Here is a 14,492-nt window from a genome sequence, read left to right as displayed (position 1 = left end):
CAAAACTTAGACATTCTTTTTTGGCTGTCCGCATTTTCTTCCACTGAATTTGCTTCCTGTCTTCTCACTTACTCATCCAAATAACAGTCATAATGTTGTTGAAAAAGCACAAGGGACCAGGCAGCAGTCAACTAGTGTTTGTGGGCGGGACTTGAGCCGAAGACATCCATTTAGGCTCCAGAAAAGCATTCACTTCCTCGAGCGTTCGCTGTTTACTCAGACTGGGTAAAGCGGAAGCGCCTTGTTCGCGTTTAATTAAGCAACGAAGAGGAAAACAATCCAAAGAGGAAAAAAAAGGCCAAGGTATGAAGCCAGTAAAACTGGAAGTTTGAACTTTTCACGGCTCTGAGAAAGAACTAAAGCAAGGAAAGAGATCTTACAATTCATTCCGACGTATGTTCTTTTTTCTAATCGGAAGAGCAAAGGGAACAAAGAGAATTCTTCGACCCGATCTGTCCTGCAAATTGCGCCCGTCTCAGCAAATATTTCCATGCTCCTTTACTGTCTCGCCCTCTGTTGACAGGCTGGGTGAAAATGTAAAGTGACATGAAAGTAAAAGGTAATTTCGATCTGCGCAGTGAAGGACGACACGATGGTCTTAACGAGTAAAGAGAGAAGTAGCAAGAGCAATCCAGAGAAAATCACATAGGTGAAGGAAGACAGAGGAGGGAAAGGTGGACATAGGAAACTAAATGAGTCGTTGGTGTGATGGGCTGAGGTGTCACAACTGTCGCGCGGTCCCTTGTTCCAGGCGCAGCTCGTGCTGGACAAGAAGGGCCACACGGAAGTCCGCACCTTGGTCCAAGTGCCGCGCAGTGTCAGCAAAGTAAAAGCCAAGCAGATCGACCAGCTGAGCCGCATCGGATTTCCTGCCCTGTTCCTGTTGTTCAACAGTATCTACTGGCCCTACTACTTCACTAGAACATAAAGAACAGCTGTTCTTTTTTTTTTTCCATCTCTCGTTACGCCTGTCTCGGTTACGCGGGACGATGAGTTCGACTCTGGTTATGAGCATGGTATCATAACAGTTTGTGTATCATCATCTATAGACGAAGCATCGAATACGGTCTCGTGAGGGCGAGTGAGATAAATTAACCTGTTTCATTGAAGGCGATTACCCAGGAAGTGGTTAGCGATGACCGATGCCAATCAGCGGATGATGACGAGTTTCAGCCGCTATACGCTTTATTTATGTCACCTCTAGTGCAGCTTGATTAACTGCTATCTAAAAAAAAGGCACATTCTTCAAGGAAGGGGTAAAAGCCCAAAAGTGCACCTTCGGCAAAAATGTATTAAATGCTTATACGAGTGTTTTCTTCAAAGAATACATTTTTCACAAATATTTCGGGGTTGAATGTCTGCTGTTTTTATGAAGAAAGTGAAAATGCGACGCCAGGAGAAGAGAAAAATGGTAAATCCAATCCAGGTATCACCAGCAAGCATCGTTTAGTTTAAAAAATAACTACTTCAAGTAATTAGAACGGAACAGATATATCTGTTTTGATCCAGTTGAACAGAGAGTGCATTAAAAATTATTGATGACACAATTGCCGAGACGGGAGGGGCTGAATTTCGTATGCGGTACTTACCACGATGACGTTAAAGGTTCCATTACCATGAAATTTCTACGTAGGCGTCAGCGTTCTGAGCAATAAAAAAAATTAAATAAAAAACGTGGCATGGCGCTGACAAGTGGTAGCTGACAGATGACGAGCAGGGTAGCGATTCTTCCACGGTTTGTGCGACTTAACGAGACCACACGATATCAGAAAAGTGGGAGGAGCGCACAAAATCAGATTCATTTCAGTTGCGGAGGTAGAACAATCAACCTTCCAATGTTTTTTCATGCCGCGCCAGGCATGCTACATTGTAGGCTATGCAGAGACATTAATACAGCTTGGTTAAAGTGGATCTTTTTATGTCGGGGCGTAGCCTACGCTATTGCGTCATGCTTTTAGACACGGTTCATAAATATCACTGCATATATATATTTTTTAGCGTGCAGTAGTTAGGGCTTTAGCTAGGTCATTTAAACGTGGTGTGAAGACTGAAGGATCCATCAAGGCTTATGTAGCAGCGACGCTCTTGCCGGGAGCATTTATGTTGTTACGAGGCCATAACATGAACAGCAGTTTTGAGACTGGAATCGAATCCACCGCAACCCTTCAATCTCGATTCATACACGGTACTCGTACGCCATGCAGGCGGCTTCGTGTGGTTTGGTAACACGCGGCTCTATACCTACGCCAGTAAGTCTATCCCGCAATGTAGTAGGTTACAACAGCATGCTAATGACTACGTGTGACTTAAAACCAAAGTGAAAACCGAAATGCGAGAGCTCGTGATTTGCAGCAGGCCCGACTACGGTAAATGGAAACTCATTTTTAATAATGATTAAGTGATCCTCACAGCACACCACGAGCAAAGGTAGAACAGTGCGTTCTCCAACTTTGCATAAATCCTCCGCGACCACCCCCTTCCTTGGATTCCACTCACAATGCGAGGTTGCGTTTCCGCTGCCCGTCCAACTAGGAATGGCTTCTCGATGTTGAGCGCTTGACTCCTGAACCCAGCGCAGCTTCACGACCGAGTTAACGAACGGGTGTCCTAGTATCACCCGATTTAATCGCTAGCAATCACTAAGCGTCAGAGACAAGGCCCTCTCTTTTCAGTCCATCCGTCTGCAATTAACAGCTGGTGCTCCAGTACCCTCTTTGCCGTTTCGCATTGTTTGTTAGTCAGCTCAAGAGAGAGATTGTGCTTAGTTTGCCCATGGAGACCTCCTAGGCCAGCGTGCATTAGGCGGCCGCAAATGGCCGTACATTGCATTTATCGTCAGAGAACGCCGTTTGTCGTGGTGTCCGTTCCCATTTGTCAAAGAGAAGCCATTAGTCAAGTGGCGGCGTGTAATTGCTTTAGCTTACAAGCTGCTGAAGTCGCAACTAAAGCAGTCCATTAACATGAAGTAAGAATTCCTGCCTTCGGAAAGAGGCAGAGGAAGACAGTCTGGTACCGCAACTAACGTGTCAGAAAATGTTCAGCCAGCTGTCGTGAAGATTCACTGAGTGGAACTCTGTGCGCAAAATAACATGGTGGTAATGAAAGACTCTGGTCGTGCTGAAAAATAATATGGCATCTAATGTAGAACGTCCCCGACACGACCGAAAAGAGGAAGAGAGACGCAGGACGTGCTGACAAATAAATATTCCTATTAGTAATTGAGCTGCCTATTTAGTAAAGGTTCTCTTAGGAAAGGCGCGCACATATAAAATTTCTGCAACATCAATTCCTAGGGGTACTTCGAATTAACCCAAAATGAGGGGTGCACAAGGTAAAAAAGCGATGTTATATGAAGTAGAGCGTACTGTATATTATAATTGATTTTTCGTCTATTTGGAAGAAAGGTGGAGCCATTGTGGGAAGCGAACTCCGTAGCCAAAACAATTGGGCCTTCTCGATCGACAATGAACACAAAAAGATTTGTTAGGTGCTTTTCTGCAACGAATCATCACTTAGGACACGTTGCTCGTCCAAAGCAAGCAAGGGGGCGGGAAACTGATCATCTAAATAGAGCAACCGCTACAATAAAGATATATTTACACCCATGGTTGCCATCCGAACCATCGTTTCATCGAGTTGTAACCACGTGACAACTAGACAAAGTGAAGTGATCAAAGTGAAGACTCGATGAACAAAAATTATGGGTGGCTAATGGCAACTGGTCTTACAATACATGCTACAACTTAATTTTCTCCAGTATACTTGTACATTGAGGTACAAGTGCGGCCATAACCTCAATGAGCATGCTTTTGTAATTAGAATATCGGTTATAATTCCGTAGACAAGAAGAGACGCTTGCTTATTTAGATGCGTAAACACATCAGAGGCGTGTTCTAACTTGTGGTAAAAGTAGTACCTAAATTCCGCCAGGACAAAGGTTTGATCGCCGAAATATCGCATGTGTTATTTGGCCAAAAGCATACGCGTTGCAGAGTTCTCACGTTCTAAGTGATGTGGTAAACTGAGCCATCAAAATCATCATCACCAATATCGTAATCATCATCATCAGTCGGATTATACCCACTGCAGGGCGAAAGCCTCTCCCATATTCCTTCAATTAACTCGGTCCAGTGCTGGCTGCATCCACTTGATCCCTGCGAACTTCTTAACCTCATCCGCCCACCTCTTTCTGTCGCGTCCTGCTGCGCTTTTCTTCCCTCAGAATCTAATTTGATACCCTAAGGGGCCATCGGTTATCCTCTCTTTACACTTCATGCGCTACCCATGCCCATTTCCTCTTCTTGACTTCCACTACAATGTCATTAACTCGAGTTATTTCTTTGACCCACCTACCATTTTTCGTTCCATAGCCCTCTAAGCTGTCCTCAACTTAAATAGAACCCTTTTATGTAGCCTCTACGTTTCAGCCCCATAGGTGAGTACAGGCAAGATGCAACTATTGTAAACTTTCCTCTCGAGAGATACCGTTTACGTTGCAAGTCATATTCTGTAAATACTTGCACCCCCCCCCCCCCCCCCCCCAAATGCACGCCATTACAATATTATTTTCCGGGTAATCTTCTCTTCATGATCTGTATCTGCGGTTACTAACTGTGTTAGGTAGACATATTCGAATACTACTTCTAGTGCTTCGCTGCCTAGCGTAAACTGCTGTTCCTTCCCGAGGCTGTTGAACATTACCTTAGCTTCTGCATATTGATTTTTAAGCCTACCTCTCTACTTTTCCTGTCTTGATCATCAATCATTATTTGCAGTTCCTCCCCCGAGTTACTTAGCAAGGCAATGTCATCAGCAAATCGCAGATTACTGATGTATTTCTATCTACCCTTATCCCCAACTGCTCCCATTCCAAGTCTCTGAATACTTCCTCTAGGCAAGCTGTGAACACTACTGGGGAGATCGTGTCTTCTTGCTTAACATTTTTCTTTATGGGAATTTTGTCACTTACATATGCAGAACTAAGGGAATTTTCTCACATATGCAGAACTATGGTTGCTTTACTGCACTATAAGTATCTTTCCGTACTTTCACATATGGCTCATCAATTTCCTGATTTCGTTATATTCCGAGAATTTTTCTGTCACCTGGTGGATGGTATGGTTATGATCGATAGCGGAGTAGCCTTTCCGAAAACCTGCTAGATCTTTTGCTTGAACGAAGTCTCAAGATTCTCTAGATTCTGTTAGCGACTACTTTAGAAAACACGTCATCAAATTATTTGCGAATACCTCTGGCATTAATACAAGCATAATGAACCGCCTTTCGATGTTCAGAAATGCCCAGAACCATTACATCAGTATAACAAATACCATCATAAATTTCAGCAACAGCAAAACGACTACAATGGGGATTAAGAAGGAAATGTTACCCTAAAGTGCGCTGCAAAATACGAGCATTTAGGCTCAGCGTTTAAGATTATGACGCGATAGCATTCAAGGCTCTCGTCACCTGGCCCTTTTCTGATCATCTTTCGAGGAACATCTCTCTACTCGGTTAATTAACAGTGCCTTCTTTTTTGCTTCTTCCATTAGAGCTCATTTATAACCATTACCTTATCCAGCTGCCTCTCAAAAGCGGCCGCCCGACACACTGTCCGGTTTCAGCCAAGCCCTAAGGTCTCACCTGGATGACTTAGGAGTAGAGCCCCTAACTCGGCATTCATGTGCCCTGGAAGGTTGTCAACTATCACAATCTCCCCCCTCCCCCCTTCTCTTCGATCGACCCAAATTAACAGCTCCTTCCGTGCTTGTTATAGCATATGATCTTGTTCCGGCACAGACTCCATCGACGAATCAGTCCTTTGCCATGTCAGTTGCACAGCTGCCTTATCAGAGCCATGTAAGCAATTTTTGGCTCCGAACGACTGCAACGCTGACATTGAAAACGCCCATAATGCTCCATTTTCTGCAAACGGGACCTTTAACGCTGCCAAGCAAAAACTCGCAACGAAAATCCTTGCCCCAAGAATCAATAAAGCGATTTTCAACACTGTGCGGCTCTCTGAACAAAGTGCAGTTCAACTTCAAGGCACAAATGTTCGCTTTCTCGCCCCCGATCCCATTGCACGCATCTGACCTTTGTGTCCTGGTTACAGAATGACCCTTTCAAAGCTGGCCTTGGTGAAGCCTTTTTTTTTTTAATATTATTAGATCATGCCACATACAGGCGAGTATAGTGACTGATACACAGAAATAGACAAGCATTCCTTACGATCACTTAAAGTTATTTTCTGGGGACACATTTTAAATCTTTTACCGAGTCTATAAAACATAGAAACTAAAAGAACAGGTTGCTTACAAATTTTCGCGAGAAAAAAACTTATGTTCCATGCCAGACATAGAAAAATATCACTCAACAAGCAGTGAATAACTTCTTTCCCAGCGTGGCTGAACAACGGCACGTGGAAAATGATCCAGCGCATCTGGTAAGACAACACAACATTGAAAAACATGACGCAATAACGACTGCAACAAGAAAGAGCCACCAAAGCCTGTGGAAGAAAAAAAAGGTTCGTCTGATTTCTTTTCTGACACATCCCTAAAGTAGCTGGAAAATTAGCATGCAACTTCGTGATCAAAAAATGGCGTTTATTTTGCCCAATTTATTTTGCTTTCTTCTACACCATTTCCGTTAGATGTCGCCATTGCGGGTTGCTGTCTAGGTGGCATTCTAGTTAGACTCTGAGATATTTTATGGCAGTCGCATGAATAAATACCTGGCGCATTGTTTTCTGGTCAAATATACGAGACCCGGGATATATTTTCTCTTAGAAAGCATTTAGAGCAATTGGTAGTCATACTTTACACGACTGACGCACAAACATACGGTCACTACCCTCAGCCGAACTGTACCTTCTGTACGGCAAAGGATTTTTTTTTTCGTTATTTATTCAGTTAGTCCGGCCCTGGCCTAGCTGTATAGTTGACCTTTGGGAACTAACTTATCCACACCGAATTATTTGCCGTTCCGACTACGCTTGCCTTTCCTTTGAATCCAATCGAACACCTGTATTTTACTCTCTTCGCACATGCCCATTATTCGTCTTGATTTCAACTTGAACGTCAGTCATACGCGCTTGTTCTGTAGAGACGCTTAAAGCTGCTTACGTGCGGGAATGCGAAAGCTATTTGTAGCTGAAATGTAGTTTCAAGTACGCCGCTCGAGCGGAGATAACGATTGGCCTTGTTAGCACTGAACGCTTCTTTTTCCTCATGTCGGACTGTATTCTTGAGGCCTTGTGCTTCTCTACGTCACTGCTTTGTCTCTTCGGAGTCTACACAGTTGCGAGGCCTGCCACGTGCAGCCTTGGATTTAGACTCTTGTTCACTTAAAGGAATACATTCATAAGCAATAAGAAGCTATTCCTCTTTCTGGTCGACTGACTTGGCAGAGTGACTGACAACACGGCGGCTCTCCACGCTTCCTGCTGTGGTGCGCGCAACCTTATGATCAGAAGCGCGATGTCCTCTCTGCTATTTCCGCTTCACTGACGGCGCCTTCTACACTCTTCCTGCTCTAACAGCTCCCGCTGCGCTAGGCCACGCGGTGATTCAATCGTGCACTTGGAGGTATATAGGTTGCGAGTTTAAATCCCTATAGCAAACTAGCCTCCAAACAGAAAACAAAAAAAAAACGGTGGACGGGAAGTCAAACGGAGCGACTAATAGCGCATTCGGTTGGGGGGACGAGAGCAGAGGCGCCGAGCAGTGCAGAGCAGTGCAGGAGCACGCCAGGCGAGAGTGTAGCTGTCCTCCCATAGGAACGCTTTCTGCGTGCCGAGAGCAGAGCGCCACGACCATGTGACCGCACTTCTCTCCTCAGCATTCTCCGCCTGACCGCAGTGGCGGCCGTTGCAACCCGGGGAGAGGCCAACGCTCCGAATAGAACCGCTTGCTTTGCATGACTTTGTTCTCACAGCGCGGCGATCTGCCTTCTTTGGCTCTTTCGACGCCAGCAGCGACTCTCAAACATGCATACAGCACCTGAGCAATGCTTTCCGCTCTCCGAGCGCCGACGTTTTGCAGCCGCCATTTCAAGCGTCACCGACTCAACACAGAAAAAAAAAAAAAAAGGTGCCGCGGATATGACGCTTTATGCCATGTGACTTCCTCTACTCTCGCTTTAGACAAGGGAGCCGCCGTGAGTGGACTCCGGTGCTCTCAGCGGAAGAAAAGCCCTCCTCCTCTGCCATTGGAATCCAGTGATCATACTCCTGCTCTCCCACTGGATGGCGTTCGCTTGTCTGAGAGCACTTTCGAAGTGCTCTCGAGTGCGCCTGCTCTCCCACTCGAATTCGTCATAACTATTTTACCAGGACCACCGCTGAAGGGATGGTTGTGTCCCAATGTTGATGCGAAAGGTGGACATTGCGACGCTGAATGAAACACTCTCAGTGATGCCCCACTTAAAGCCATCTTTTTAGGTGCCGTCGAGGTTTGACAACAAATAAAACACCAGATGAATTTGCTTAATGCAGCTAGTAATGATTTCGGGTTAAAAACCCACGAGCTGAAATCCTTCCCACGGCTCTCTCTATACTAGCGTAAAATACAGGTGCCTGAAAAAAGAAAGGAACCCAGGAAGACCATTTAACACAGTGTTGAAGGCCGTTCCTGGATCATTGCGCTCTGGCCTAGTCGAGCTTGCGCAGTGGTTAGGGCGCTTGACTACTGTGCCCAAGGATGCTGGATCGATTCCCTGCCGCGGCAGCCCCTTTTCGATGGTGACGAAAAGCAAGGCGGTCGTGTGCTGTGTGGTGTCAGTGCACGATAAAGAACCCCAGGTGGTCGAAATATTCGGAGTCCTCCAATACTGCTTTACTAACGACCTGATATCACTTCCTGTGAGCTACAGGCAATGATCTCTCCCCTGTGCCCACGGAAAGCCACTTTGGGAACTGTTCTCTAGAGAAAAGCGGATTTTGTTTTCTGACACGCGTCTAGGGACGCTGAAACAGCTCATCTGTCACCAGAGTTCTGGCATTTTACGACTTAACTTTAAAGTCCGTTAAATAAAGCTATAACATGTACAGGCTGCCTGCGAGTATCTCTCGCCCAGTGCACAAACAAAACCCATCGGGGACAGTGAGTCAAAGAAAAGCGGATATTGTTATCTGAGGCGCGTCTTCGGATGCTTACGCAGTGCTAAGCAAGAGCTTTTGCATTTTAAGGTTTATCTTTCAAGTAGGCTAAAGAATTTTCTTTCCTTTCTTTGTATACATTTCTTTATATAAGTTTTGTATATATATATATATACTTTTATCCCTTTCTTTGCATATATTACCTAAATGCAATCTATCAGCCAATGTTCGTTATAAGAAACCGGTTTAAAACTTTTTACTGACACTTTTTCTCAGAGCCTATAAATAAAAAGACTGATAAATCACCACAGTTACTAAACAATTCATTTTTATGAAGGTAAAACAACAACGAACTCGAACACGAGACTCTGGGCAGCCCGGTTTTGATTTCACTGGACTATGAAAGCCAGGCCATTTTAGAACCTTTTCTGTCGCGGCGGCTCCGGCGTTAAGGTGCACAACTCCTTATCCCAAAGGCTTGCTTGAGACTGCATATATGTATTGCCTACATCTTGCGGATAGGGTGCTCAAAACTTGGAAACGCCTGTCGTTTTGTAGCGACAAGGTCTGAATATCGCCGAGGTGTTGTAACAAGCACACAAGAAAATGATATGAAAACTTAATTTACATGCGAAATATCTGCAACCAAATGCAACCAGAATAAATGTGCGATGCTTTAGCATTCTCACAGGAAAGCATTCCCAAGTGTATCTAAATATTTTGATTTGTTCTTATGGAATTAAGATAATGTTTGCGTTCTTACATGGCTCCGGTGTCGTTGATGACACTAGACATTGCGTATACAGGGTGGCCAATTTTTTTAGCACGATATCCCCCCCCCCCCCCCCCCCGTCTTTCAACAAATCTATAGTTACCTGATTCCTCCTAGCTGCTTTCCCCCTTTCATAATTTCTGATGCTTTTTTAACTTCGTCCTTCGTCACTGGCGGAACTTCTGACTGCATTTCCCTACCGCCAATCTCATTATTTTCTTGACTTCGTTGGCTGCTATAGAGATCAGTATAGAACTCCTCAGCTACTTTGACTAGCATGTCCATATTAGTGATGACGTTGCCCGCCTTGTCCCTAAGCGCACACATCTGATTTTTACCTACGCCTAATTTCTTCTTCACCACTTTAAAGCTTCCCCCGTTCTTTACAGCATGCTCAATTTTCTCCATGACATACTTCTTTATATCGCCACTTCGCGCTTATTGATTCGCTTTGATATATCTGCCAATTCTATCTGGTCTGTTGGATTGAAAACTTTTATACTTTGGATTGTCTTAATCACATTCTTCGTCTCCTTAGACAGCTTACCGGTATCCTCTCTAACTATTCTACCGCCTACTTCTACAGCGTACTCGGTAATTATATCCCTGAAATTATTGTTCATTGCTTCTAGGCTAATGTCGTCCTCCTCGGTTAGAGCTAAATATCTTTCCTGTAGCGAGATCCTGAACTCTTCTGCCCTCCCCCTCACCGCAAATTCGATGATGAACTTCTTTCTTACTAATCTGTTTCGTCCCCTTTTCAGATTTAGACTTATACGAGATCTTACCATCCTGTGGTCACTGCATCGCACCTTCCCGATTACCGCTACGTCCTGCCCAACGGCGGAATTTGAACACTTTATGAAGTCAATTTCATTTTTAGTCTCCCCTTTAGGACTTTTTCATGTCCACTTCCGGTTCTTCTGTTCGCTGAAGAAGGTGTTCATGATTCTTAAGTTATTGGGCTCTGCACACTCGACTAGTAACTCCCCCCTGCTATTCCTAGAACCAATTCCATAATCACCCACAGCCTGATCTCAATTCCATAATCACCCACAGCCTGATCTCCTACCCCTATCGCGTAATACTGAGGTCTTCTCGTATTCCTGAAATTATTGTTATGGTTGCATATAACACAAGAATAAAATCGGCTTGTGGCTCTCAAAGGAAACCCCGCAGCTAAAGGCGTTGAACGATTTTCGTAAATAATAGCTTTAACATCTTGACAACGTATTTTGTGGCAGACTGAAGGGTTTCTACCTCGCTTTAATCGGATTAATTGCGGCGTCCTAAGAATCGAACAACGCCACTGGTTGAAAGGCACTCTTTGTTAGGGCATATGCTGCATTTTTTTTAAGATGTACCATGTCACGGCATCACCATTTTGTAGCAATTTCACAGATCCTCCTGCACCCCATCACCTCTATGATGAGAACAGATGCAAATGTGTGTGCTTGTTTCAACCCAACATATGAATTCAATCCTATGTCAAACTTTCATAACAATAAAGCAGTGAAAATTGGGGATAAACCAGGCAAAGTATCCATATCAGCCAATATCTAGGGCTAATTTCGGCACATTCATAAAGCTAGTAGATACTCGGCTACATGCTTCGTCCACTTCTCCCCTACACCTTTTGGAATTTACGTTCGCGTTTTTGATGCTGAGTGGAAAGTCGTGGGAGAAAGTGATTATGCATAACTGTAACACGTGAATAAAATAGCCAGAGAATAAGCATCATTTGGTTGATACACTCAGATGCGTATGAGACGTAAATAATAATGCAAGCATGCACTTTACACAGAACCCCTTTTAAAACTAATTTTATTTTTTTTTTTTTGGACAAGTAAATCACTTTCTGTTCAGTGGTCTTTCTTTTATCGAACCCATATTTGGAACGTATAATGACGCTTTGTTTGCTTAGAAAGTACACGCATTCTTTCACGAATGTTTTTTATGCCATTAGAGAACACTGAAAGAATTGATATGCGGCTGTAATTTGAAATGCGATCTCAGTTGCTCCTTTGAAAATTGCCGAAATCTTTGTGACTTTTAGTTTATAAGGAAAACCTCAGTCAAAAATGTTACAATGTTCACATATGTTAAAATACTGTTTAAAACAACAGGTTAGTGCCTTTATTAGCACAATAACTAAGGCATCAACAATGCTGCCTCTGCAATTTTAAATAATAGAGATGAATATTTAATATCTGATTTTAAAAGTTATCCCTGAACTTTAGTTTTAAATTCACGCTGGTCTACGGGGACTTTTTCAGATTTCGAAACGTCGTTCCACGTGTACAGCAAGTTCATAATCGAAAAGCGACCTCTTCGACATAGCTGTTTACAAGTCTCATGTATTCAGATCGACAATAAACGAATAACATTAATTTATTTAAAAATTTAGTAAAATGACGATTTAGCCACCCTGAATATAAGTCAGGCTATAGAGAAATCGACGAATGATTACTCTATCGACTCTATCAACGTGTTTTTTCGGTCAATGACTAGCAGCACCTTTTGTAAGCATCGCACACTAACAAGACTTGTGAGTTCCGAGAATTAACCGAAAAGGAAACATGAAATAAAGCGCTATATATTGCACGCTAATCAGTCTATGCAAGATGCAGAAAGGCTTTTGGTGACAATTATTCACACAGCTAGGCTGCATTCTGCCCATTGTGTAGTGAAAAATCTCTACGGCTAACTCCGTTGCAACCATGCATCCGCTGCATTGAGAGGACCAATGGCACTAATTCGTTCGGCTTCTGGATAAGCAGGCTTCGCCGAGGTTCTCCTAAGCTCTTGCAAATTGCCTCGATTAATCCATGCATTCACAGCACTCATAATTGGCCCGTGTGCATTGAAACAAGGTGGCACTAGCATTGCTCGGTCTGCTGGGAAGTCGTAACTACTTTCAAGCTTGTATACAGCTCATAGCTTCAAGCTGACATAGGTGCAATGGAATGAAACTTTTTTTAATTAAAATATTTTTTTTTTTTTTGCAGCTCAAACATAAAGGCATAAAGTGCGTCATTAAAAATTCGGACACTTGTCAGTGAGTACTTTTTCAGCGTCTTTATAGCTCACTAAGTAATTGCAATCACTACTCACTAATTGCTACAGCAGCGGCAGCCTAGCACAACAGTGTTCGCTCCGATTTTTTGCCACAGAAAGGAGAGCTTAAATATACAAAACAAATTGCACAAGGCGCATCACTTCTCTCCTCATAGGAGGCAAGCAATGAAGGTAAGATAAAGGTGTTACGAACCTTGACACCCTATGCAAAATATTTCTCAGTCTGAATGCCAGATTTAAAGCTACACTGGTTAGCTGCGTGAAGTCGTTTTAAAAGATAGTCAGTTTTGAGCCAAATCGTACCACTCGATGCCTAGTTGTCGTGATTGAATTAGTGATTAGGATTTATAATAACAATGATGTGTAGTTATGACAAAAACGATATGTAGTTCTGATGAACACTTAGGAAAGGTTAGCCAAGTTACTGTTAACTGTAATTTAAGGAACAAATGGTCTCCTGAAGGACAAGAGCAACGAGGACATGAGCACAAAAGTGAATAGGACAAGGACCAGCGCTCATGCTATCATTTTCTTTATTTGCTCGTAACTTTTCCGCGATTTTCTGTCGCCTTAAGCTATCAAATTACAGGCTACCCTAATCAGTGACGAACCTACCCAACTGACAGGGCTGGGGGATAGGCTAACTAAGGCCATTGGTTCTAATTTAACCCAGACATGGCAGCCACGTGTTGGAGCTTTGTCTATTTCCAATGAATTTTTTCTATTATCAACAACAATCCTATTCCTCTGTGTCTGAAATGCAGTGCGCTAAAGCTGGTAGCGAACATATAGCACATATAGCCTCTTCAAAACGTACTTTGTGTAGAAACATTTACTCTAAAAACAACTGGCAGCTATAGGCTATGCATGAAGGGACACCATCATCGTCAGCCTGGCTATGCTTACTGTAGGGCGAAGGCTGCTGCCATATTCCTCCAATTAACCCGGTCCTGTGCTTGATACCTGCGAACTCTTTAACCTCATCCGCCCACCTAACTTTCTGCCGCCCTCTGCTACGCTTTCCTTCCCTTGGAATCCAGTTTATTACCTTAAGCGACAATCGGTTATCCTCTCTTCCCACTACATCTCCTGCTCATGCCCATCTATTCTTCTTGATTTCCACTGGAATGTCAGTACTTTAGTTATTTCTCTGATGTGGATCTTCCTATCTCTTAATACGCCTACCATTTCTCGTTCGATAGCCCTCTGGGTTGTCCTCAATTCAAGGAGAACCCTCTTCGTTAGCCTCCATATTTCGGCCCCCTAGGTTAGTACAGGTAAGATGCAACTGTTGTATACTTTCCTCTTGAGCGGTACCGTTAAGCTACTAGTCATAATTTGCGAGTGCCTACCATACAGTATAACTGTTGTTTAAACTGCCACGAGTTTCAGCCACCATGTTTAAGAAAGGAGAGGCTGGAAACACGCGGGATGTGAACTTCGCTGCCTGCCGCTTCCCTTAACCTGCTGAGTATTCTTCGTTTGAATATTTATCGAGACGCTAAAGTCACTTTAGGTGTGAAATTTGATTGCTATATAGGC

At 43.6% G+C, this 14,492-nt stretch overlaps 1 protein-coding gene across 1 annotated transcript in view; it reads left to right on the top strand.

Moving 5' to 3' along the window:
• Positions 1–1,279, top strand: part of LOC146185626 (glycine receptor subunit alpha-2-like) — a 151,816-nt gene extending 150,537 nt beyond the window's left edge. The window contains exon 9 of the mRNA XM_084605563.1: positions 752–1,279. Coding sequence (XP_084461689.1) covers positions 752–928 — 177 coding nt within the window. The 3' untranslated portion in view covers positions 929–1,279. The remainder of the gene's footprint in view (positions 1–751) is intronic.
• Positions 1,280–14,492: the final 13,213 nt, after the last annotated feature.

The sequence above is a fragment of the Amblyomma maculatum genome, chromosome 6, assembly GCF_055883805.1.
Source record: "Amblyomma maculatum isolate TAMU_Amacu chromosome 6, ASM5588380v1, whole genome shotgun sequence".
Taxonomy (NCBI): Eukaryota; Metazoa; Arthropoda; class Arachnida; order Ixodida; family Ixodidae; genus Amblyomma; species Amblyomma maculatum.
The sequence above is the reverse complement of the archived record's forward strand: the minus strand, read 5'-3'. Positions and strand labels throughout refer to the sequence as shown.